Source organism: Myxocyprinus asiaticus, chromosome 46, assembly GCF_019703515.2.
Source record: "Myxocyprinus asiaticus isolate MX2 ecotype Aquarium Trade chromosome 46, UBuf_Myxa_2, whole genome shotgun sequence".
NCBI classification, from domain to species: domain Eukaryota; kingdom Metazoa; phylum Chordata; class Actinopteri; order Cypriniformes; family Catostomidae; genus Myxocyprinus; species Myxocyprinus asiaticus.
In genome coordinates this window covers 12,403,339-12,430,963 of record NC_059389.1, presented here as the reverse complement: position 1 = coordinate 12,430,963, position 27,625 = coordinate 12,403,339, and the positions used below count along the sequence as shown (strand labels likewise).

General features: G+C 35.8%; 1 protein-coding gene across 2 annotated transcripts in view; it reads right to left on the bottom strand.

Moving 5' to 3' along the window:
* LOC127435815 (spondin-1-like) overlaps positions 1-27,405 on the bottom strand; it is a 111,146-nt gene extending 83,741 nt beyond the window's left edge. Inside the window, exons 1-6 of one of the 2 annotated variants that reach the window (XM_051689543.1) lie at positions 26,710-27,405; positions 26,036-26,142; positions 18,300-18,433; positions 13,547-13,620; positions 13,041-13,157; positions 10,623-10,771 (exon numbers count right to left, since the gene is read on the bottom strand). In XM_051689543.1, coding sequence (XP_051545503.1) covers positions 10,623-10,771; positions 13,041-13,157; positions 13,547-13,620; positions 18,300-18,433; positions 26,036-26,142; positions 26,710-26,932 — 804 coding nt within the window. In that variant the 5' untranslated portion in view covers positions 26,933-27,405. The remainder of the gene's footprint in view (positions 1-10,622; positions 10,772-13,040; positions 13,158-13,546; positions 13,621-18,299; positions 18,434-26,035; positions 26,143-26,709) is intronic. The other variant, XM_051689542.1, reaches the window with a different exon arrangement.
* Between the last annotated feature and the right edge of the window lie 220 nt (positions 27,406-27,625).

The window sequence follows — 27,625 nt, the reverse complement described above, 5'->3', positions numbered from 1 at the left end:
GCATGAGGGTGAGTAAATGATGAGAGAACTTTCATGTTTGGGTGAAACATTCCTTAATGACTACTTTCATGATACTTTAATTATTTTTTTTTATTTATTTATTTATTTATTTTTTCATTTTTTTTATTTCTTTTTTTTATTTTAGAGCTTGACAGCCCTAGCCCCTATTCGCTTTCATTAGATGGAAAAGAATGGCCAGGATATTCTTCAAAAATACACTTTTGTGTTCCATATAAGAAAGGAAGAAATAAGGACATAATGACAGAATTTTCATATTTGGGTAAACTATTTCTTTTAAATTGCACTGACAGTGCTTAAATAGTGACCTATCTGCTCATAACAAACTTTGAAACAATTCACAAGTCCTCCTTTTTATACAGCAGTAATGTCTGAAGGAAACACAGCCAGAAGAAGCATTAGCTTTGTTTTTCATAGATATCTCCTAGAAGCATCCAAAGCAAAGCTGACAGGCAACCTGAAACCTGCCAACTGGCTCAAATGAGACGATTATTCCCAGCTAAAGTACTGTGTTTTTAAACAGTGCGGCCGTCAACTGGCCTAGGATGTTCTAGAATGGACAATGGAACCAGAAAGCACATAATTTTCAGACACTGTGTAAGGATCTGATGGCTACCATGCAAAGCCCCACAAGCTCAGGCTACAGGTATTAGGAATTCGAAACTATTTCTGTTCTTATCACTGTGTTCACAGCTCGAGACCAAGACAGGCACAAATAGGCAAACCAAACCTGACTATGTTTGTTCGCAGGTCACATCCACAAAAGAGATGTGTTCTTAAAGGGCTAGTTCACCAAAAATATAAAAGAAATTGTCATCATTTACCCCCTGTATGACTTCCATTCTTCTGTGGAACAAAGAAAGAGGCAGAATGTGACCCTCCGTCACCATTCACTTTAATTGCATCTTTTTCATTGTGTTACACGCAAGAAAGGGTACGGGTTTGGAACAACATAAAAGTCAGTAAATGATGACAGAATTTTCACTTTTGGGTAAACTATTCTTATAAATTGCTTAGAAAGGTAGAAATGAGAAGTTAAATCATGAAGATAGGCTAAATTTAGTATGGGGACTGACTGAATCTTTAATTGCTAGTTTGAGAACAACAATTGTATATATGTGTTGTTTTGATGATGACCTGAAATGCTAATGAGGATCTCTGAGTGTTGCTGTGCTAGAACTTATCTCAGCTTAACACAATGTGTATACTTTAAAATCCAAAATTGATGTCATTAAGGCTTTCAAAAGAATGCAAATCAGTTTTTGAGAAACGCAATAAGAGAATAGGAGAAAAATCAACTATCTTTATTTAGAATTACCATACATGAATGAATGAATTAAAGGTAAAGTGTATATTTTTCGATGTTAAAACACATTTTTCTATCCCTTCTTAATATGCTGCTGTAAGCCATTTCAATACAATGGCGGTTGATAGTACCTCAACTGAAAGCTTAAAAAAGGACACAAAAGCATCATTACAGCAGTCCATGTGCAGTGTTGGGTGTATCCCATTACAAAGTAAGTAATTACTGTAATCAGATTACAGTTACTGACTGTCAATTAAAGTAATTACTTTTAAGTAAATTACTTTAGCTAAAGTAATATGTATAATACATTTAAAATATGAATTCATCATATTTTGAAGTTGCGATTCATGAGCACTAGAGGAGAACCTCATTCACCTCATTCAGAGTGGCTCACGTGTTAAAGCGAGAACTTAACCCGTGTGAACATAACTATTTATATTTGTCTTGAATAATATACCTCACTCTCTTTTCACTTTGGAAAGAAGACACATTAAAAGTGAATAGTGGCTGAGGCTAACATTCTGCCTAACATCTCCTTTTGTGTTTTATATTAGAACTAAAGTCATATAGGTTTGGAACAACATGGAGGTGAACTATTCCTTTGACAGGTATATAAAGTTAAAAAAACAGTTCTGAAAATAGAGGCTTTGTAACTTCAGCAGACAATTAACGCAAGGAAAGGAGCACCAACATCATGCTCAGTAGGTCAGCAATAACTCAACATCAAACACATATCAGTTCTGCTTAATTAGGGCATGCAAACACTTTAATGAATTGCTTTTCTTAGAGGTGCAAACAAACACCCAACTATACAGCACAATAAAAATTCTTGTGACATATTTAGCATGTAAATAGAGAGGTCCCATACTGTTAGTAGAAATGGAAATTCCACAGTTATATACAACAATGTGTTTCAAAAGCATTAACCATCCTGTCCTCTTTGGGTAAAGATTCATTCCAAAGCCCATTTCATCCACTTTTCTATTTGCCTCATACTGTGCTCTTGATAGATTGTGGGATAAATACATCATTACCGAGATGAGATGATAATAATATTCATAATGACATAACAGCTAAGTTGGAACAACAATAAGGAATTTTCTCTGACAGGGATAAATACCAGGCCTTTTCAGATGGGACAAGTTACAATATTCTATATATGGATTATAGAAAATGTGTCATCATTTACTCACCCTAATGTTGTTCCAAACCTGTATGACTTTCTTTCTTCCATGAAAGACAAAATGTTAGTCTTTGTCACCATTCACTTTCGTTGCACCATACAAATTCTGCCTAATATCTCTTTTTGTTTCTAAACGGAAAAAGTCGAAAACCACTAAGAAGGCCGAAAATACTCTAAAGTATTCCATAGGCTTGCATCGGATAAAACTGACTGACCTTCCTGAGAGAACACAAAGCGATCAAAGTCTGTTTTATAACAAAAATGACATCTACCTCATTAACTAAAGCACAACTGAAGCATTTTATAATGCTGTTCAAAATTTCAGTCAACAAGTCTAAGTACAAAGGTGTCTGTGGTCATGCATACCATACGTTTAAGGAAAAAATTCACCAGGGGACAATGAGAAAGAGAAAATTGCATATTTTAATCACCATAAAACAGAGGAAAATTGATGATTTGAATTCCATTCGCTGGCACTAAAAAGACTAGACAAAGATTACATCTTTATCCATGTACCAGCTAAAGGAAAGAAAATTACAGCCTTTCAAAAGACCTTTTGACTTTGCTGTGTTACCTGACTTAAAGCATTAATGATAGAACCATTGAGTATGCGGCCATAAACCAGATAATTGTATAATTCATCACTAGTGCAATATTTCTGGCTAAATGCAAAGCTGCTTTGTGTTAGTGAAAAGTGAGAGTTTTCCCCCATATTTTAAGGTCAGGGATTGCGATTTCAATGAATTTAGAATTTAAAACGGAGGGAGCCTATGCTAGTCCATACTACAAAACCCCACTACAGAGCCACTCTGCTATGGGGTTGAATAGGTATTACTGTGTTCCTTTTTGCAATTTGGCATTCAGAAGAGATTCGACCACTGCAACGTGATCTACAACTGAGTCATGTCACATTCCTCAAATATTTATTTTCACTGATCTTTTCTGGTGTGAATGTTCTGTGATTGCATTCCCAAAAGCAATATGTCTTATGCTGAAATGATTCCTGCCAAATATGCCGGTAAATGACTGTGATGGTTTTTGGAAAAAGCTAAATGCCTTTGAATTTTACGATAAGATGCTTATGGAACAACAATGTTTGTTAAAGTCTCTTCATAGAAGCTTATAGCTGGAAAAAATTATACTGCTCACTAAAAGATGTCTGAGGAAAATAAAAATGATTATTTTATGATAAAAGCTCTAAAAAATTATATGAGATATTTCAACCCCCTTTTTATGACCATTTTCCACACTCTCCCTAACCCTTAGAATTATACAGGACATTTTTTGGTTCTGCACCCTTAAAGGGATAGTAAATGAAAATGATGTCATCATTTACTCACCCTCATGTTGTGGCTTTCTTAAGTGGAACACAAAAGGAGATGTTGGGCAGAATGACAGCCTCAGTCACCATTCACTTTCATTGTATGGAAAAATTATCTTCTTTTGTGTTCCAAATAAAAAAGAAAGTCGAATGTTAGGAAATTTTTTCTCTTTTATCTCTTTGATTTCTCATGATATGACCCTTTTAACATGTAGAGGTCAATGATCATAGTGCACATGAAATCTTTTGTGATATTCCAACACTTTGTTGAATTATTCTGAAAAGTAACATTGCTTAAAGCAGACAGGATATACTATTCTGAGTAGGGTTGCAAAATTCCGGGAATTTTCAAAGTTGGAAACTTTCCATGGGAATTAACGGGAATATATGGGAACTAACAGGAATTAATGGGAATAAACTGGAAATTTGCAAAATTGCAAGTTAGCCTATAGCAGGGAACTTAAATGTAGTTGAAAAAAAAAAAAAAAAACATCTTGCAGCATAATCTTGGTTAAAACAACCAGATTTAGTGCAAATTTAGTTTAATTTCTACCCTGCGCATTCCTCAATCACATGCACACAACACACTACTTACTGCAGGCTGCTTACTACTGCAGGACTATTGAAGCAACAATACTACATTTGAGCCCAAGGACTACATCCAGTCAAGTAAGTTTTGATGATATTACTAGGGTAAACATATTTGATCTATGGTATTAAAGTTTAAGTAGCAAATACTACATCAAAATGTGTTTATACAGTAGCTAGCTTGCCAGTAAATCAGATATGCTAAATGTAAGCTAGCTAACACCATTTCATTGACAATTTAAGAGGCTAGCTATCATGGTGCTAGCTAACTCAACTGTGATGCTGTTTCTTCTGCCTTCTGCTAGCCAGTTTTCTGTTATCATACAAGAACGCAGGTTATAGTTTGAATTAGCATGCTGATTGAGGAGTGTTCATCTATTCATCTAGCCTATTTCTATTCATTTGTCCATCATCAATTGTAAAATATTTTTACCATTCCAGAATATTCCAATTGTTTAGCTAACTATTTATATATCTGTGCATGGCATTGCATTAGTGTTTTTTACAAGTTTTTTCTAATCTTATTCTACAGAACAATGCCACGTGCGCCATCTGATGTGTGGATACATTTTACCTCAGCTAATGTAGAAGGAAAGGCTGTGTTCATTTGCAAATACTGTGCAAAGACCTATGTTAAGAATGCCACAAAGATGCAGCAGCATATAGCCAAGTGCCCAAAGTTTTTTCCAATATTTCCAAAATTCCCCAGCTTAACTTCCCATGGAAAGTTTCTGGAAAGTTTCCGGAAATTTACCGGAAATTTTCCGCCCCTTTGCAACCCTAATTCTGAGTATAGTAGAATTTAATCAGTATATAGTATAAATAGAATAAAACAAATCCACAAAGTATATCAGTCCAAACTGTCCCTATACAGATCCACCCTTATAGAAGTACAAAGCATTCATACCACCTCCAAAGATGAATGATCATGTCAAGTAAAAGCAACCAAAAGTATCAGAACTGAGATCAAGCATGTGTAAAAAGCCCTGAAAGCACAGGAGACAAAAGAGCTATAATAATAAATAAATAGACAAGATACAACTAAACAAAATCAATTTCTGAATATGATAGACACTTGACACCCCAGATCGTAAAACTGCTCTATTGGGTGATGGCTTTCTGTACTGAAATGTTGTATTGTGTCTTAGTCTTTTTGCACTGTACGAGTCTTTGTATTTTTAATATTGATTTTTCATTGTTCAACTGAAAAATCTGTTTGCTTGTTTGTTTGTTTGTTTGTTTTCAATGCCAACTAAAATTAATCTTGATAGCTTGAAAGAGCCTAAAGCACAAATCAATAAATAATTGTGGGTAAATCCGTCAACCACAATGCAAGACAATCAACAAAATTCAAAAACCTTCCTACACCAAGTGAAAAATGCAATCTGATAAGACTCTCATGAACTGGTAGTACCAATAGTGAATTATCTATTTCATTTTGACATTGCAATGAAGTTATATGTTTTAATTGGCTCATCACATCATGCAGTGGGTCTGTTTCTATGGGAATATATTTGTGCCAATTGTTTTGAACGTAACTTTTCAAGAAACGAATAAAAATATAAATAAGAATGAAGAAAAACAATCTGAAACTAAAAAATACAATAAAATCAAAGGCAAAATTTAAACTCAGTCTTCAAATAAACAGCATCCTTTGTAAACGATATTCTCTGCTTGCGTTTGCTGATCAGGATTTACGAATGCGCTGCTAGAGTTTTCAGTCACAATTCCAAAGTTTTCAGTTATGCTCCCTGAATTTTCATTTGCAGTTCTGGCACAAAACTCTCGTATGGGCGAGGCTAACTGAGATGAGTTCTCATTGGCTACTGATTTTTTGATTGACAGCTCTTTGACCTGGAACAAGAGGTCAGTCAGTGGAAGGGGCTCTGGTTTTGCGTGTAAAAGTGCGAGAATCTGCAAGCATCTTCATAATTCATTAATGTTTAATGATATATATTTAGGCATTTGCTTTTGTATTGTATCTGTATTTTTTTTTCACCTATTATTTTGTTGCGATAAGCTTTCAGGAGCAGCATTGCCGTCATCGTCGTCATCATCAACAGGACACTTGAGGCAGCCTTAGTTAAGTCAGTATAATTAAGAGTAATTATCTTAAAGTCTAATAAAAATTATTGCCTTTTCAGACAAAGAGCTAGTCTGAGTCCCTTAGAGACAGGGAGGGATTTTTTTTTTGTTTTGTTTTTCTTGCCAGAAACCATGGTTTTACTGTAATAATATTGTAGCAACAATGTAGTAACCATTTTTTTTTTTTTTTTTTTTTAGTAACCATGATTATAATGATTAGAGATTTTAATTAATCATGGTTTTACTCAAGGATCTCTAGTTTTACTACAGTAACCATAACTATGGTATTTGTTGTAAAACCATTGTTAATTGCAAGGGAACAAAACTATTTAAAAAAAAATAAAAAATAAATCCCTCCCTGTCTTATGAGAGGCTCCTTAGTGAGCAGAACATTATAAGGCAGTTTGATCTTGGTTTAGCCCATTCTTTGATTATATTATGTTTAACTGTACATTAGTTGTCAGGACATAGTTATTCTAACCCAATTAAGGAATGATTTATGTATGTATGGATTTAGCAAATGAGAGTTCTGTCATTATTTACTTGTATGCCTTACTTCCATGGAACACAAAAGTCAGAATGTAATAATTCAGTTTCAGTACTTTTTATTTCTCTTTTTTAATACAATGAAAGTGAATGGGGACTGAGGCTGTCATTCCCAAACATTCTGCCTAACATTTCCTTTTGTGTTCCATGAAAGAAAGAAAGTCATATATATGGGCTTGAAATAAAATGAGGCTATGAGTAATGACATAAGCCATTTCTTTAACAACTTTTTAAGAGTAGCCACATCCACATTCTAGAAAATCGTTTTAGAAGTAATAAAAAAAACTAATAATATAAAACAAATACATTAATAATTTAGATCAGCCATTTGTTACATTGGAGTTCAAAGCCATTTGTAGTGTTTAACTATAATCTCTTTTCCTTTTCATTTAACAGCACAAACAAAATACTTATTACCCAGATGATGGAGTGGTGGAACCAGAGGTCCATTGCCCCTTATCAGACTAGAATCTTGCTATTCTGCACAGATAAATACATCCCCTGACATCACCTTTGAATGACTTGGCGCTCCATACACTATTATACTGTGATATTATGCAGACTATGTTCTACTAAATTTGTTTTGAGTTCTAGATTCAAACAAACACAATTCACAAGTACACAAACAGTTATACTTTATTAGACTACACTAGACACTTTACATACACTAGCCTCTGACTAGCATTCTGACAAACAAATTAATAATGCCTGATGCTGCACTCATTACCACATACTACAGATTGCATACTTGGAAAGGAAAGCTTCTGTTACAGATACATCATTAGGAAGGACCCTTGCATCAGGCACATTCCATTTCACATTCAGGCTACATTATATTAACATCCTTTAAGCTTATAAAAATACCTGAGACCACTTGAAGATTATAGACCAATTATAATAGTGTATTTGTACAGAACTTTATCTCTAGACCAGAAACAGGTGAGTTTTATAGATGATAAATTATGACTGACATCTGATGTCTGAAAATGAACATGAATGATCATTCTCCAGTTTGACTGTGCACTTATCGATGTTTGAGGTGAAGACATTTAAAATGTTTGTCCAGATTAATTAAATTGTACAGTAACAGTTATATCTACAGTACAGGAACACTGAATAAATAAAAAGAAACAAGCCCCTAATGTTTTAGCGTTCTCATGAATGTTAAATTATAAATGGTGTAACACATTAAAAAACAATATGTAAATAATTTTTTTATTGTCTATATTATTTATTGTTTTTTTGTCTGTATATTGTGTACAATGTGTGTATTATGTAATATGGATATTGTGTATTACGTGTACATATTGTTCAGTAAGTGTTGTGTATTCTGTATATCTTGTAACTACATGACTGCAATGTTGACGGAACTGCACTAATAAAGTGATTATATTTCCACAACAATTTTAATCAAGTTTAATCCATTCAAACTTTAAAATCAATCACTAAGCTGGTTTGTTAAAAGTCACATTTTGAAGCATTATTTAAAATGTCTTTCAACAAAAACATTTGGATTGAATACCCATGCAATGCAATACCCTTGAAGGTCTACATCCTGTGAAAACAAGCTCCATGCTTGATTGCGATTTTCATAATCTGTTCAATTCTTCAGAATTAATAATAATAATAATAATAAAGTGGGAATTGTGATGGTTTGAGTGCATGCGCTGACAATGGGGTAATTAAGTGTGTTTTCATGGTGATGGCATTCGTCAGTACTGCTCCCAAAACCGAGGTACGTACCGAACCGTGACTTCTGTGTACCGTTACACCCCTATTAACAAATTATGCTGTTTATTTGAAGACTGAGTTTAAATTTTGCCTTTGATTTTATTTTTTCGTTTCAGATTGTTTTTCTTCATTCTTATTTTATATTTTTATTCGTTTCTTGAAAAGTTATGTTCAAAACAATTGGCACAAATATAATCCCATATGTTTGTAAAACTAGGGATATGTTACGGCTTCAATCACTGCCTCAGTCACCATTCATTTTCATCATATGGAAAAAAGATGCAAATTGAATGCTGACTGAGGCAAGCATTTTCCCGAATATCTCCTTTTGTGTTTTATGGAAGAAAGAAAGTAATATGGGTTTGGAACATCATAAAGGGTGTGTAAATGATGACAACCTTTTTATTTTTTGGTGAACTATCCCTTTAAGAATGATTAGTCGACTAGTTATTCAGACAACCCATGACTAATCAATTATGAAATTATGTCTGTAGTAAACAAAACACATTTCTGAGGTGCTACAGGTGATAGTGGGCTTGATGGAGACATGGTTGGATAAGAGAAGAAATGTCTGCCCTATTTGCATGTGGGTGAAGCAGAAAAGATTCTATGATCATCAATCTGAGATGTGTCAAGATGCGAACTGCAAATCCACCTACAGTGCATTGTCTAAAAGACAAATGGGAACATGTAGGGTAAGAACCTTTCCCAGGTGACCTTTAAAATTATCATGGAGGCAGCCCGTCAGTTTCAACGCGGTATTAACGTAGAATTATATTTCATAAACCTTCTCAAAAAAACTGCTATGTGACTTTCCTTTTCGGCTCTGTCTCAAACAGCAAGCAATCGTTAACATGTCTTAGAAGAAGGCAGAAATTAACATTAAATTACAGCAATGCGAAGATTAGCTGATACTGACTAATGTAATTAAGATGCCAGGCAAGCACCCTTCGTTAACTGATCAACCTTTGACATGTTATTTCTGATGCTATGAGTGCGAGGAGAACTTCATACACAAAAAGAGACTGCCAAGTAACTTCTGACAGATTGATAGCAATAAGCACGTTAATGGAATGTGATTTTGTGGATTCTGAAAAAACGTTAGTCCCGACCTTTTTTCCTTGAAGAGCCCCCTCATATTACATTTAAGAAATGTATGAACATCTTTATATGATAGATAGATAGACAGATAGACAGACAGACAGTTGACACATATCTACTGTAGTGTATTAATTTAGTGATTACTGAGAGAGCATATGTTGTTTTGGGCCCCCTTGCGGACCCCAGGTTGGGATGCAGCATCACACAAAAAAAGTTCTCAGTTACAGATGCCATTGTCGAAATGCGCTAATTGCAGTCAGCCATGATTAATATATTTAAAACTGAAAGCGTCCAATTACACGGGAGTATTATGATAAATGAAGTAATTTTCAGCTGGTCATATGATCTCAACATGGCGGTGTTCATGAATGTGCGTCCAGCACCATATATGTAGAATAAAAAAAAATTTTCTCTAAGAATGTTTTGACATGAGTCTTCATCTCAAGTGAGTGTACATCATTTTAAACATATTTCTCAAAATACTACTCCACTATTCTATAATAGTAAAAAAAAAAAAACTTAAGTGCACCTTTAACATAATCCTAAACAAACATAGCATTTGGAGAAATGTCCTAGTTTAGTCTAATCCTGGCCAACAAAGAATGTTTTGAAATCCAATCTCTGGGTAAATATATTTTAATCTTTGTCTGAAAAACTAGCAATTATGACAACATTAACTTTTAAGCTAAAGTTAATCTGTTTGATCCCAATGTTAGCTCGCCGTACTTAGCAGAAAGGCCTACCTTTTGTCGAATCTCTTCCTCCATTTTGACAGGTGATCCATACTCAGCTACCTGTTTAAGGCCTTCACTGGCGAAACCTCCATACTCCCATAACACGTAGCTCCTCGAGTGAGATGCACCAATGAGAGCCGACCAATGATTAGCACGTCCTTTGGGAGAGAAACAACAACAGTGAACAAATAACATATTTTTGATTATTGTCTTTGACCATGAGTAAGAGACTGAGGCCTTTGGAGCAAATAAAATTGTTCTGTTCTAAAACTTAGTGAGTGGCCTACAAAGGGATCATTTTAAGGCATCATAAGCACACAACGTGGATTCAAAAAGCATCTTATTTATGATACCTCCTAAATTTCTAAATTCTAAGGCAGCATCACATGTATCCTTTGTAGAGACTGGATATCATGGACAAGACAAGCTAAACATTTATTATAAATAAATATATTTCATTCAATACTTGAAAATAAATTAATTATAAAAAAATTGTTCATTGTAATTAAAAGTTGATCAGTCTACCAAACATTTCTGGGTGTTATGTTTTTTATGATAATGTCACAATGTTAGCTTAGCAACACGCTAACATAATTTTTTTTTATTAAATTGTGAATTATGCAAAAATAATATTTTTGTGATGGACAGAGTTGCTGCTTATGTAAAGCATTCCAAATAGGTCTCATATAAGTTTCCATGACGATTGGCCGTTCTCTCCAAACATGTTTTTGCATCTGTCTGCGCTGTTTTTCAAATGATTTTCTATGTAATCATTATCGTTTTTGAACATTGCGCCACGTCTTGATGTTTTTTTCAGTGTCCCACTCAGAAGCGGCATGTTAAAAATTACTTTTGTCAGAAATGCTTCTTGAGACACCTGCATTCTGCTCTATACGTGGTGCTACATCTAGCTTTTTTTTTTAGTGCAAGGACACGTTCAGTGTGAAAGGCCTCTTAAAGGCAGCTGCCTATGCAAGCAGTAGTAGCTAATTTAATCACATTTTGAATAAAAAGACAATCATTTGTTATCTCTGTTGAATGAATAATGAAATAGAATAAGTCCTTTAAGGAGTGAAAACTCAAGTACATTACAATGATAAATCAAACAAAGTTTACTAGTTTACTGCACTTCTGTGTCCAACTACCTAAGAACTTGCATGTATCTCTACACAATGCTCTACTCTTATCTCCCCTTTAAAGATATATACTGTAGCTACCTACCGCATACATCGAAGTCTGTTTCCACAGACCTATTATCTTGCCAGTGTTAGCAATGCACTCTGTGACAACATATGTCCGGCTTGTCTTATCTCACAAATGATCACAGCCTAGCTAGTAGTCTTGCCTGCCTGCCAGACTGTTACCGAATGGATCATTGCTGTCACACACGTAGGTAATGAACATGGTCTCCTGCGGACTGCTGTATTAGCAAACCAGCCCTGGGAGCTAAAGCCATGAGCAAGAGATATTGTTGCCCTCCCATTCCCATATTTCTTTCGCCAAAGTACTTTGTTAAAATCTCTGGTTTTCAAAAGTAAAATCTGTGTGGCATCAAAATGGTAACAAGAATGCAAATAAATAAATAGTTCACCCAAAAATGAAAATTGTCATAATTTACTCACCATCTTGTCATTCCAAACCAGTATGACTTTCTTTTCTCTTCTGAACACAAAAGGCGAAATCTTAATGAATTTCCCGGTCTGTGTTTTTCAATACAATTGCACTTGATAGGGACTCACTTTTAAGCTTAAAAAAGGTAACCCAAAAGTATTAAAACCATAAAAGTATTCCATGCAGCTTCTGTGTCATATTCCAAGTTTTCTGATCTGTAATTTAAGTCCTTTTTCAGAAAATTTGAATGACTGTTGCTTAATGTCATGAGCACTATGAGAGAAGCTCGTTCACAGTGATATGGGTGTTCGTGCGTGAACGTGTGTGGCACTGTGAATGAGCTTCTCTTATAGTCCTCATTAACAGGTAACAGACGTTAAGATTATCACTGAAAAATTACCTAATCTTACATTTTTATATTGTATATAAAATTTAGAGTATATTTATATATGGTATTATATTGTTTGCTGCAGAAGACATGAAATATGACGCACAGACATGGACTACTTTTTTGATACTTTTGGGTGCTTTTTAAGCTTGAGAGATAACTGAGTCACTATTAACTGCCATAGAATTGAAAAGACAGACGGGATTTTAATTAAAACATCTCCTTTTATGTTCTGTAGAAAAAAAAGAAAGTCTTACAGATTTGCAACAACAAGAGGGTGAGTAAATAATGATCAAATTTTCATTTTTTGGTAAACTATTCTTTTAATTTTATGTACTGTAATATCTAATGGTATGATTGTTAAAAGAAGGTCAAATTGAACAAATGGTATTGTTCATTTCATGTACGGTATCTACAAATCTTCTTACTTGGATAGTCCTTTGGATGCACCTTCTCAGACCAGTTTCCATAGAAAGTGACTCTGTACTTGGCAGTTCCACATGCACAGCACTCCTGAATGGGTTTTTCAGTAGTTGCAACTGGATCTGTGAAGCAAAAGTATGATTCATCTACTGCATTTCAATGGTACTGTTTTCCATTTTTGCATTTTTTTTCTTTCACCCAGCTGTTGGGAAAACAATCTGTGTTTATCCTTTTCTTTTCTATTCTTCTCACACAACAATGTACATATGCACCTTACCCCCACCCCAACACACAAATGGTAACCTCTAAAAGATTGCATGCATAATCACAACCATTTACAACTAACATAAAATTCTTTAGAACAGAAACATCAAAGAAAAAGAAAAGAAACGAAGAAAGAGCTGTGCACTGAGCAAGCCTGTAAAAAAGTATGTGAGACAAAGAAAAATTATTTGTAGGTGTAAAAATGTTATCACATGCACATGGATGAGAGACCCAGTTTTGAAATTACCTTTCTCGCACATCCTCTTGGTAAGGGAGCCTTCATCTTGAAAGAAAATGATTCTTCTTTGCACAACACTGGCCCTGAAATGAAGTCATTAAATTGTTTGTGCTTTTACAAAAGACATTGTGTCTTTTGTTCTGAAAAATTGTGCTTTTAAGAACATTTATCACCATTATCAAATGCAAATTTGTATTGCAGTTAAAACAGACAATGCATCTTTTAACAAAGGCTTTAGTGCATAAGGCTATATTTATGTTACTGTCTGAAAGCATAATCTCAGTTGTATATTAGTATGACATGAGAGCAAAAATCATTCAGCTGACAGCTGGCACAACTCTGCACATGCTATAGTCAGCCTCCAGAACATATAGGATAATGATTAGCATCTTAATGCACAGCTCATGAATACTTCAAATAGTTTGGTCTTGATAATAAAGACATATAGAGACATCCATCAATTATGTTTTTGAAGGGATAGTTCTGCTTTAAACCTCTCTTCTTTAAACCTGTTCCCCCAGCCCTTTTCCCAGGTGGGGTACCGCAGAGACCTAACCACACTTGGTTTAGATCAACTCTGTCCCATTGCGACCCATGTGGAATACCAGTGGTGAGCTCTGATGCTCTGTCCCACTGAAACCTATTGCTGTTGCTGTCAGTCAAGGATATGACATTTGGTAGACCTATCCATAGTGATATGCCCTCCTGAGAGTGCCCTCCCATGCTTTTAGTGGGAGGTGTACAAGAGAAACTGGTGCTGGCCTTATCAAAATGAAGTGATAAAAGGCAACAGAGGATGTCAGGAATGTGTCAGTGATATCTGAATTCTGAGAATGTGTTTCAAATTGTAAGCATGATGGATTTGTAGCTTAGATGGTCTGGGTCAAGTGCACTGAGTAGCATCCTGTCTGACAAAGTAAATGGATGAATTTGACAATCTTCAAATGCCATTCCCTTTGACGGTGGACAATGAAATGTGCTTCTCAAGCCTTCTCATCATCCATTGGAAAAGAATATTCTCCACTAGTCAGTATGGTCTTACATAGGTCTAAATAAGTCTTAAAGGATTAGTTCACCCAATCTGTCATCATTTACTCACCCTCAACCATTCCAAATCCATATGAATTTCTTTCTTCTGCGGAACACAAAAGGAAATAATTTGATGAATGTCCCATTTGCTGAATTCAATGCAACTGCATTGGGTTTGGAATGACATGAGGGTGAGTAAATTATGACAGAATTTTCATTGTTGGGTGAACTATCCTTTCTTGATAGCAGCTTGATAGCACCAAGGAATTAAAGGATACCAAACCCTGATCAAAACCAGGTCCAGAGTACCATCCTGTTTGACAAAGACATTAATTAACTTGTGATGTCATTTTCCAAAGCCATTCCTCTTAACAGTAGACAATGATGTGTGCCATCTCAAGGCTAGGAGGCCGTCTCTTCTCAAGACTTCTCTTCTGTTGGCATTTGGACAGTTTGGATGTCGTTTACCTTAAGAGCCCCAATGCGTGTCAACAAAACCATCATGTTCGCCCCATCTTATCTGCTTGCCACAGCTTGATGCCACAAAGGAATCAAAGGACACAAAATTCAGATCAAAACTTCCTTCCAATCTCAGGTCTGTTTGATATTTCACTAGAAAAGTGCTGGAGGGATTCCAGAAGTAACTGCACTTTTATATGATGTTCACTGGGCAGCGTTGCAAGTTGTGCTCCGGATCCTAGAGGCTGGCATCAGGCCTGGCACTACAAGGTGCAATGTCTTCACATTTCTGACATGCCAAAGCAAAGTGACAGTGGCTCCACCACATTGGCATAGCAGATGTTTCTCAGCACTATGTTTATTTGACAAAAACCAGACAGTGCAATAAACCATCTGCCCTGTAAAAAAAAACAGATGGTTAAATTAAAAGTTATGATAATATGTTCTTAGCTTCGCAAACGGCGAGACAAAATATTAGAGATTAATAATATTTAAATAATATATTATATAAATTATTGGGAAAGGAGCTCTTAACACTATTCAATATACAAAACAAGCCCAGATGGGACTTGTGATAGAAATCAAGTATTTTCCAGCCAAAGTAAGGTGAATTTTAATTACCACAGCAGCATGTCAAGTCTTAACCATCACCAAAGCAGAATGAGACATTTTGTCTGCAAGCACTTTTCATGTGGAGTTCAAAGCAGCGCTTGACACTGGTACTGAATCATGAACGCGGCTTCACAATTGCTGTAACAAAGTGGATAACCACTGTCTACTGGCAGATTTATATTGTGTAGGATGTGAGTTTAAGAGATTTAATGCCTATTGCAATAAATATGCAACCTATGGGGAGACTAGTTCTTTCAATTAGTCAACCTCCCACTTAGACTTTGGGAAAAGTTTCATTTGACTTGAATTGGTGCTATTTTAGTACATTTCTATCTTTATACTGTGGAAGGCTTTGTCTGGTTAATAAAGCATTATATTGTTACATATAGTTTTGTTTTCTTTCCTTAGATGGAAATAAATGCATTTTGACAGAAAAAGAAGTATATATAGCGTCAAATTTCAGCACTTTCAAAATCTGCGATTAATTGTGATTAACTACAAAAAATAAAATTTATTAATTGCAATTAAATACTTTAATCGACTAACATTATTATTTTTATATAATGGAATACAAGCCTATCATTGGCCTACAGTCCATAGTAATTCCATTTGCAATTGAATTTGTTAATCTGTCCGAGACTGACTTATTGTAAAGCTTTTCCAAGGACTTGACACTATATATCCTTGGCTTTTGGAGTGTCTCACTTTCTGTTGTGTTGAGTCATAAACAGCATTTGTAGAATGCTGTGTCAAGTTAAACGTAGTTTGAATCTTAGGAAAACACGGCTCAAGACACCTACATTCAGAGTTGCGTTCTGTCCAGCTATGTTTGAATACAAAAACGCATCCTCATCTTGTGCTCTCTGCTGTCAGTAAGTGTGGTTTGTTCCCTGTACAATTGCAGTTGCGCTTACTGCCCCTGCTGACCGAGACTTGTAAAAATATAAAGGTGGTACAGTACTTCAAGCTTCAGTTGATAGGAATTGGTTGGAAAATGTCTTATTACGGTCTGGGGTATGAATAATTGCATTATTTTTTAACAGGTTAGTTTTTATATAATTAATCGCACTGAATTAACACTGACAGCCCTAATTTTTTTACAATTCAATTTAAAAGTAAGGTGTGTAAATTCTGCATGACTAGCGTCACCAAACAGAATTGCACAAATTATTTCCTGAACACTTTCCCCATCTACCATTGGTCCGGTCAAACAGATAGTCCCGCCCAAACTCATGCCATTGGTTGAGTCAATGTTCCTTTGTTGAGCTGGTCAGGATGCTCATACAAACATAGCAATATTTAGAAAGTGCCACAGAGTCACAGTCACATTTTGGGGGAATCAAATGGCTTACTTACGGTTGAATTTGCAAATTAAAATAGAATAGAAAAAGTATTTTAACACTGAAAAAAATTACATGCTTCATGCGCTTCATGTCTGATTTTGCCTAGGGCACTATATGAGTCAGGACAGCCACTGGTAGGAACATTTGATGTAGAGAAATATTTGTAAATGTTCTGCACTGCGTACAGCAAGAGAGCAAGAGCGAGAGACTTTCAGAAGTCTTTAAAGCATCAAAAGACACTTAAAGTTGTTTATGACCCCAAAAAGAGTGGGAGAATAAGAGATAAAGATGTAAGGAAAGCATGAGGGGGTGGAGTGGAAACAAAATGGATAGATAATGCATATTTTGTGTAGCTGAAGACCACTGTTGGTTCAAACCTTTGTTGATTGAGAGCACTGTCTGTGTGTGTGTGTGTGTGTGTGTGTGTGTGTGTGTGTGTGTGTGTGTGTGTGTGTGTGTGTGTGCGTGTGTGTGGATATGTAAAGAACACTCAAAGTGGGTGGATATTGTTTGAAAGCTTAGAATATATAAAAGCTTTAAAGGTTCTTAATTTCCATAATCTTTATTGATGCCCAGTTGCCAAGATATGCAGAGAACTCTCAAGGACAACTTCAATGGCTCAACATTATATTATGCATTATGCTATATAATAAACATCTTATCATAAGTAATGGGGTTTCCACATGATCATACCTTTTATTTATTTATTTTGTTAGGACATGTAGGCAGAATGTTAGTTTCAGTCACCATTCACTTTCATTGCATCTTTTTTCCATACAATAAAACTGAATGGTGACTGAGGCTGTCAGTCCTGAACATTCTGCCAAACATCTCTTTTAGTGTTCCACAGAAGAACAAAAGGCATACATGTTAAAATCAACATGAGGGTGAGTAAATTATGTTTAAATAATTTTTAGGTGAACTATTTCTTTAATTATTTTCAATTTGGCTTATTTGACCCACGCTATTTAATGCTCAAACAAAGAAAATTATCATTTTTTATTAATAGTCCTACATTTATGTTATTTGCAATATTTGCAAAAAAAAAAAACACTTTCAACACTATGCCAGAAGGTGAGTGATAAAACCGGGACTAAATGAGACAAGTGCTCAGACTGAGCAATGTATTCCGGACACATAGAGCCCCAGACTGTACCCTTTTTGTCTTTTCTCCATTTTCTTTTCCATTTATTTAAGAATCTATCAATTCAGTACAGTGGATTCTCATTTATCAACCCACTGATTATTGTTTCTATATTGCCATCCAACACCAGGACAAAGGTACAATAAAAGAAACGTGAAATATAGCAATAACTCACTTGAGAGTGACACACCCAGTACCAGAAGGTGGCGCTGTCCAGAACACCTGGATCCGTGTGCGTCTTCTGGGAATGCTCTCTGTGACGGCCGGGGGACAGCTGGTCATGAACTGTGTGTCACTTTCATCGATAATCTGTGGAACAGTGGACACAGTCACTGGCAATTAAATAAAGTATAAACCTATACTACTACTATTAATACAAAGTACAGTTTAAAACAATAATTCATACAGAAACAGACTGCATAAATCAAAATTTCTATACTATAATTATATACTTAAAATATAACCAACTACACAGTATGCAACTATAAATCTGTCAATTAATTGGTCAATATGTGATTATTTTAAGATTATCGGCACAAATATTTACTCAAAATTCCCAGAATTACCATTTTGGTCAGTCAAGTACAGTAATTGGCTGACTATCAGAAGTGTCACTCTGAGAATTTGTAGTAAATATTTGTGTAGAATAGGAGTTTATTTCAATTCAGCAATTTTGTGTACATCTTTTTTGCTATCATTAAATTGTATTGTAGTACATGCATCTGCATTATATTGCCCATCACATTGGCCACCCTGTTTTCTAGAAGTTTATTGTTAAATTTAAGGCTTAAAAAAACTCTCTCTTCATATTTTTTTTTTAATGCAGATAGATGACAAAAAAAAGAATACAAACAGCAATCCAAATAACAGGACTGATTGATTTTTCATTAAGGGATATCTGTGGTTAAAATTACAAAATTCCAGTTCCAATTTAATGTTGTTTGTTAGATTCCAGTTTAGTGACACCACAGTTTCCCACTTGACAGCAAATAGAACTGTAAATGACCTTAATGATGTCTGTAGAATCAGATTTCATCTGTGGGCCAAGATGACTCACAGTACATGACATTCCAACATTGAGTGCAGAGGACAAATATGATTCTACTTAAACCTTGAGCACGATGTGAGCTGATGTTTTGACATACTTAACAGCTTGGAGAGCCAATAGAGCATGTTGCAACTTTCCAAAAATGTCAGTATTTTAATGTGTCAAAGAAACACAGAATGTTGCAACTTTTACTACAGTGGTCCCAAACAGTATTTTGACACTTAAGCCAGACATAAAAATGTACACTACTATTCAAAAGTTTGGGGTCACTTGCCTGAAATGTTTCTCATGATCTTAAAAACCTTTTGATCTGAAGGCGTATACTTAAATGTTTGAAATTAGTTTTGTAGACAAAAATATAATTGTGCCAACATATTAATTTATTTAATTACAAAACTAAAATGTTATTTAAAATGGATGACTTGGACCGAATAATTAAGAAAATCAGCCACTAAGTGCCCAGCATATAGATGGGAACTCCTTCAATACTGTTTAAAAAGCATCCCAGGTTGATACCTCAAGAAGTTGGTTGAGGAAATGCCAAGAGTACATGTCTGCAAAATCTAGGCAAAGGGTGGCCACTTTGAAGATGCTCAAATATAACATAGTTTTTATATATTTTGGATTTTTTTTAGTCACAACATAATTCCCATATTTCCATTTCTATTATTCCATAGAAATGATGACTTTACTATTATTCTAAAATGTGAAAAAAAATTAATAAAATAATAATAAAGAATGAGTAAGTGACCATAAAACTTTTGAACGGAGGTGTATGTATTTGTTTTTGCATAAATTTAAGTCTAGTGTGTAGTAACTGTAGTTATTCGCATTAACTATGGACATGTTCCACTAATGTTTGAACAACATTGTCCAAATGCTTTGATCTTAATTTTGAATTGTCTGTCTATCTATTATTTTATCATTTAAATTCCAACAAACTTCATTAAGGGAATTATTTGGCTTAAATAGCATGCTAATACTATCTTTCTTTCAAATAAATGCCACTGGGTTTGATATTTTAACTAAAACAATGACATTTATTCATTTAAAAGTGTGTCTTAGGTGTCCAAATCCTTTTTGGGGCCACTGTATTTGTTATAACAACAAGGACTTCATAAAGTGACCCAAAAATATCATCCTTCCCACAACAACATAAGTGCTTTTGTAAATTTGTATTCCTCTAAACCCACAATAAACATACATGTATTATGTATTACTACGTTTGCAAATGTTTGCAAATCACATCATCCAAGTGATGGAAAATTCCACTGGGGATGGAAAAATACAATTTCATGTCTGCCAAATGTCCATTGGAGAGTAAAATCCATGCAGGTGGTGCATTAAGTTCTTCCTTCCCCTTTCTCTCCCTCTCTTCCTTTCTTCTTCCCACTCTTTCATGCACAAACTCAAAGCTCTAGTTTCTGTCCTTCATTTCAGCAGAGAAAGTAAAAAGTGCACTTTTGTCATCTCAAGCAACCTTGCCGCCCCCTTGTTCGGTCAAAATGAAACAGTGAACTGGAAACTTCTGAACTGATAGGAAAATGGGGCTAAACCTTTTTTTTTTTTTTTTTTTTTATGGGGTGGAATTTTCTCCCCTTTTCTCCTCAATTTGGAATGCCCATTCCCAATGCTCTCTAAGTCCTCGTGGTGGCGAAATGACTCGCCTCAATCCGGGTGGCGGAGGACGAATCTCTGTTGCCTCCACATCTGAGACCGTCAATCCGCGCATCTTATCACGTGGTTTGTTGAGTGCGTTACCGCGGAGACGTAGCACATGTGGAGGCTTCACACTATTCTCCGCGGCATCCACGCACAACTCACCACGTGCCCCACCGAGAGCGAGAACCACATTTTAGCGACTACGAGGAGGTTAACCCAACATGACTCTAACCACCCAAGCAACCAGGCCAATTGGTTGCTTAGGTAGCCTGACTAGAGTCACTCAGCACGCCCTCGATTCGAACTTGCAACTTCAGGTGTGGTAGTCAGCATCTTTACTTGCTGAGCTACCCAGGCCAAAATGGGTCTAAACTTTGAAATAAAAAAAATGCTTGTGCAGCAGGACTTTGCAACAGTCTGGCCAAGCAACCAGGTGCATTGTTTTCTCTGTAAAAATGCTTCTGAATGGCTGTCTTAAAAATGCTGTCAGCCAGCTGGAGAAAAGCTGTACGAAACAGAGGAGAGGAGAGGAGAGGAGAGGAGAAGAGAGTTTGTTTTAAATGTGGCTCCTGGCTTGGCTATGTGGCCCCACTCCTGAGGGACAGCAAACCATTTTCTGCTTACTTTCTTAAACTCTCCCTCTCTCTTTCAGTCTGTCTCTCACGCACACACAGGAACACTGCCGCAGATGTCGTAGCCTAAGTGAATGACCATGTCTCCACAAGGAATTGAGGGCATTTTATCTTCAAGAGGTTCCTTGGAGAGAGACTCAGCAAAATGAATGGCGAGATGTCGAGATGTTTATTTCAGCCATTCTGGTTTGGCCCAAGAGTTGTTTGTCAAATCGTGCTTGCATAAAAAGTACAACTGCCTTGTATATGAAGTGTCGCAATGACGGATGAATATGATTATTGTTGAAAGGCATGGTAAGCAGACACAGCTAACAAACAACCCTGAATGAGGTTATGCCTGCAAAATAAAAAATGCTTTTGTTTTTGGTGTATCTGAGAGATTTTATAGCTATCTGGGAATTATTAGATCTTTACACAGGACACACTAGTTACATTTTTTATTTTTTTTATTTTATGAATTTCAAACTGTATACCGGGTTCACACACTTTTTGACCAATGAATTTCTATTTTTTTATCCCTGACTGCTGCAGTCAATCATGATTACTGGATAAGGATTTTCAAAAACCATTTAATAGAGACTGCACTCAAAAAAGCAATTTCTAGCCCATAAAATATCTAGAGCTAAGCATAACCAGATACATTTATATTCAGTTTGGACATTTTCCATTACCTTTTAAGTTTTAACTTTTATTGTAATTTCCATTACAATTCCAGACCTGGAAATCACCATTCCCCGCTATTTAAATTAGGGCTGTCGATTTAACACGTTAAGTCAGTGAGATTAATTATATAAAAAGATGTACGCAATGAATCATGTCCCCGGATCGTAATAAGGAATATTCCTTATATCTGAGCAATTCAAGCTTTTAGTACCACCTGTTTTCTCCAGGGAGCAGTAAGCAAAAATACAGCTGTATAGGCATCGTGCAGCTAAGAACAAACCACACTACTGACAGCAGACAGCACAAGATAAGGATGGATGCATTCTTGCATTCAAACACTTGATGGAGTGCAAATCCGAACGCAGAGACCACAAGACGTGTTTTTCTAAGTTTCAAACTAAGCTTAACTTTATACAGTGACCTAAAAACCGTATGATTATGCTGCAACATAACCAAAGTGAGACACTCCAAAAGCATCCATCTGACGCAGGTGTACATTGACGTATCCTTAGACAAGCCCTTATATTAAATCTTGGACTCATCTCTGGACGAATTCAATTGAAAAACTGATTGCTGTGAACTGTAGCCAATGATTGGATTATGTTAAATAATATGGAAATAAACAATATATAGGATTCTAAAGCCACTTTCTGTATTGTCTTATCAATGCTTTACTCGTCTGCCACAGTAATGTGATGCATTTTAATTATATGAATTATTATTTTTTATAATATATATATATATTATTTGTAATTATTTAAATATAACTATTTATAATTATTTCATCATTATATATAAAATTGTTGTTATTTGAGGGGCTTTCTAAGCAAATATTCATTATATGCGATTAATTGTGATTAATTTGATTAATAATCGGCATACCATGTAATTAATTAAATTAAACATTTGAATCGATTGACAGCCCTAGTTTAAATTTTATTCTACAGAAAAGGCAAGTCATTGTCAGATGAAGGTTATTGATCAAATAAATATTCTAACTTCTTATAGTTTAAAAGGAATAGTTCACCCAAAAATGAAAATTCTGTCATTATTTATTATTTACCCTCATGTTGTTTTAAACACTGCTCTATTTCCACTACTCTAAAGATGTTAGGCTTCAGTCACCATTCACTTTCATTTCATCTTTTCTCCATACTGTGAAAGTGAATGGTGACTGAGGCTAACATTCTGCTAAGCATCTACTTTTGTGTTCTAAGGAGAAAAGTAAGTCATACAGGTTGAAACAATATGAGGGAGAGTACGTGGTTACAGAATTTTCATTTTGGGGTGAACTATCCCTTTAAAAGCTTCACCCAACAACATGTCCCCAGCCATTTTCAATGACTAAAAATTCCATTACAGAGAAAACTGAGCGGCCTAATAAATGGGTCAAGCTTCCTGCTAAACTTGGTCTCGTAAAAATGGATTCCCTTGTTACAAATTGTGTCACTATACTACAGAGGCCACTTTAATGTGTATCTGAGAGCCTCATAATTAATTAATAATTAATCATTCCTTACATTTATATAGCACTTTTCTAGGCACTCAAAGCGATTTACATAGTAGAGAGGGAATCTCCTCAACAACCACCAGTGTGCAGCATTCAACTGGATGATGCGGCGGCAGCCATAGTGTGCCAGTACACTTACCACACACCAGCTATTGGTAGAGAGGAGAGTAGAGTGATGTAGCCAATTCAGGGATGGGGATTATTAGGAAGCCATGGTACATAAGGGCCAATGGGGGAATTAAAAAAACTGACATTTTGTATATTCAAGTATTTCAATATGTATGCTATAAATGTTTAGCACACAATTAAGAGCATTTTTTTTTTCAGTTTCTTGTGTTGCTGTTGCTTTTTTTTTTTTGCCTGTTTATTTCATTCAATTTAAACTGTCAAGCCGAGAGAATTCCCAATTAAAGACCTCAACAGAGGACGACTTTAGCTAACATCCGCTAGGCAATCTGAAAGAGTAAAAACACAGTGGGAAGGAGTGCCGAGCGGCAACCACAGTTAATGAGATCTGGGGGGAAAGATGGAGTGCTAACAGCCTTCCTGCTTCAGTCTGGGAAACACTGCAGCTTGATGTGGAGTGCACTAAATGATAGGGTTCCTGTCTATCAAAGAGGACAAGGCTCAGAAACAGCCAGGGTGTTACGAATGAGAAGCAGTATGTCTGAGAACTTTAACTTCACAAAGTCTGTTTACTGGTGAAGTGATGTATCTCATCTTTCATTGATAATTCTTGCAATTTTAAACACTTTAATAAATTATCAGTATACGCAAATTCTCAGATGTTTCTGTAGATTTTTTTTTTTTTCACATTTACCTTAAATATGACACCAAGAAACTTCAAATCAATCCTCCACTGTAAATGTACTCTTAAGAATCATCTGGTCAGCAATATCTGAAATCCATATACAGTATGCAGCCATATTTCTCAGCAGCAAATCATTTTCTAACAAAGAGATTATTAAGATAATGGGTATAATTTGTCTTGTAGATACTACAGTAGGGTAAAAGTCTGAGACCACATTGGAAATATGTGACAAATTTGTGACATTGACCATGTTACCTTAACTCCTTAGTACAAAAGGTCTGATTTTCTTCCTGAGGCACATAAGATGCTTTTTGGAACACTTTCAAATAATGCTGGGATAGCATGGATCATCAGGTCAAAATTGAAGAGTCCATACCAGCTCTAGTGCATGCTGTCATTAAAGCAAAATGGGGATATACCAAATACTAAAGTATTCTTCAATTCATGAAAATGTTTAATTGAATTTTTCTATTGGAATATATATATATATATATAATTAGAAAAGAATGAAAAATAGAGGCATTTTTACTAGTGGCCTCAGACTTTTGGATGCCACTGTATCTCTAGAGGTTTTACTCATTTTGAAGGTGTTTTGATCTGATTTTAGACCTTATACTCTGAGTATCTGTGGAGAGAGACACAAAGATTTACATATTCCAGGATATTCCTGGTTCAATACAAGTTAGGCTCAGTTGACAGCATTTGTGGCATAATATTGATTACCACAAAAATGTATTTGAAATTGTCCATCCATTTCTTTAAAAAAAAAAAAAAAAAAAAAAGCAAAAATCTGGGTTCTAGTAGGACACTTACAATGGAAGTGAATGGGGCCAGTCTGTAAACCTTAAAATACTCACTGTTTCAACAGTATAGCCGCAATATGCATGTTAACATGATTTTAGTGTGATAAAATCACTTACTAACCTTTTCTGTGTAGAGTTATAGCACATTTTACAATTTCGTTGCCATGACGATATAATGTCAACAAACCCTAAAACTCTAAAATGACTGTAAAAATGTCAATATAACTTTACAGTTCAAATAATATGTGTGTTTTAACAGAAGAATTAACGTAAGTGCTTTTATAAAATTATAAGCTCCATATTCCTGCCTTTAAACCCTCCAAAAATTGGCCCCATTCACTTCCACCATAAGTGCCTCACTGTAACCTCGATTTTTTTTTTTTTTTTTCTTTTTTTTTTTTTTTAGAAAATAGGGACGAGTCAAAATTATTTTTTGTGGTTATCAACATTATGCCACAAATGCTGTTAATTGAGCTTGACTTGTATTAAATGCAGAATATTCCTTTAAGGCTCGAAAAGTAGTAAAGGTTCTTCTGTTTTAGCCTAACCACCAACTTTCAGTTGCATTTTCCACTTGTGTTTTAAACTCACTCTATCCATTGTACAACAGTCTTCAAGGCTCAATTAAATGCTCTTCTCTCTACAACATCTAAATAAAGACACATAGACACCGTGCGAACCAGGCGTAGACTGCAAATCATTTTTGCAAAGACAGCAATTAGACTGTCTTCTCAGACTGCTACAGTTCAGGGCAGTAATATGGGGTCACTGCAAACCCTCACCTTGAAAGTACCGGCATAATCGTCAGGAGTGACGCCCTCCCTGCCTTCCTTCAGAGCGATGAGGGTGAAGCCACGGAAGTAAGATGGGCTGGAGGCATACAAACTCACTGAGAGACAGAAAGAACAAAAAATAGGTCAGAGGTAGCAGAAAGGAGATTAACAGTAGGTCAGATCTCAACTGTGTGCCAGGGCAAGTCGCATGTAAGTTTGCGTGTAAGTGTGTGTGGGGTGTGTGAGTGCTTGTACACGGAGCAGTGAATACATATGCATGTACAAGCAAGCTGGGTATAAAAACCTCATAAAAAGGCATCTGCTGCCTAATGAGAGCCACTTATATTAGGTTATAGAGGATTTTCGTACTAAACCCAAATGAATTGGGACATGTTCAAAGTTATCCTGAGACGGAAATTAGCCTATTGCGTAAACATCCAACTGCAACATATCAGTTTTTAGTCTACACAACGCTGTGTAGCAATTTATTTCACCAATATGACTTGTTTGTACAAATATTTGCCATATAAAACACTTTCCAGCATTTTTAATTCTGTATAAAGCCTCCGTTTAACATTTTCACGCGCCAATGCCAACTCCACACACTTTGTTTTTGCATATAGTGGTGCATTAAGTTCAAGCAAGCCTCTCAAAATTATACAGCAAACATTTCTCAAACTAACCTCGGTAAGTGCTCCCAGGTTGGTAAGTTTCTGGGTCTCCTTCAACTCTGAGGCGAAACTCGTTATGTCCTCTCCGCGCGCCCCGCGTCTGTGTCTGTAAGATGCGACAGAATCTATCGGATCTCGCGCGTCTCTCTCCGGTCTCTCCTCTGAACGCATCCGTATGGATAAGAACCACGTTTAAGAAAATAAACAGTACAACCAGTGCGTCTTTATCCATCATTCTTGCCTGACCACCTGGCAGCCCAAAGACAAGTTTAAAGTCTCAGTCCCAGCGAGGATAAGCAGTCAATGAACTGGAAAAAAGCCGCGTCAAAACAAACAGAATACCCGCTGCGGCATAAATCGAGCGGATTTGTCTATTTCGGGGTCCATTCACGGAATACAAGAGTGCCCATTCTAACTGAGCAGATCTGAAATGTGGAGACTGCGGACGGTTGATAGTCTCGTGCCCGCGGAGCGCAGAAGACTCAGATGTTGACTTTACTCACACTGTGAAATATCTATACGGTCTCCTTGATAACCGAGCGAGCACCTAAAGAGAATTCAGCTTCAGTCGGCAGACTTTAAACAAAACCTTGATAGAGAAACATGCCAGCGGCTGGCATTCTTGGTGAAACGCGCAGGGGAGAAAGCTCGCCAGTGTTTGAGCAGCCGTGAGCTGCAGCGGCAGGAAAGAATCACAGAAGGGTTGCGCACTAGAACGGAGACATACAAGAAGATTTTGGGAACTCCGCCTGTTATGTTTGTTTATGCAAGGGATTTATAGCACGGCATGTAGTATTGTTATTTTTAAAACATTGTAAGAATGAAATGCATGTTTAATTCTGGTCCAGCACCTTTTTTAAAAGGCTAAATAAATTATTTAATTAAATATCAATTTAATAAATTATTAAAAATATTTCAAAATCAACTG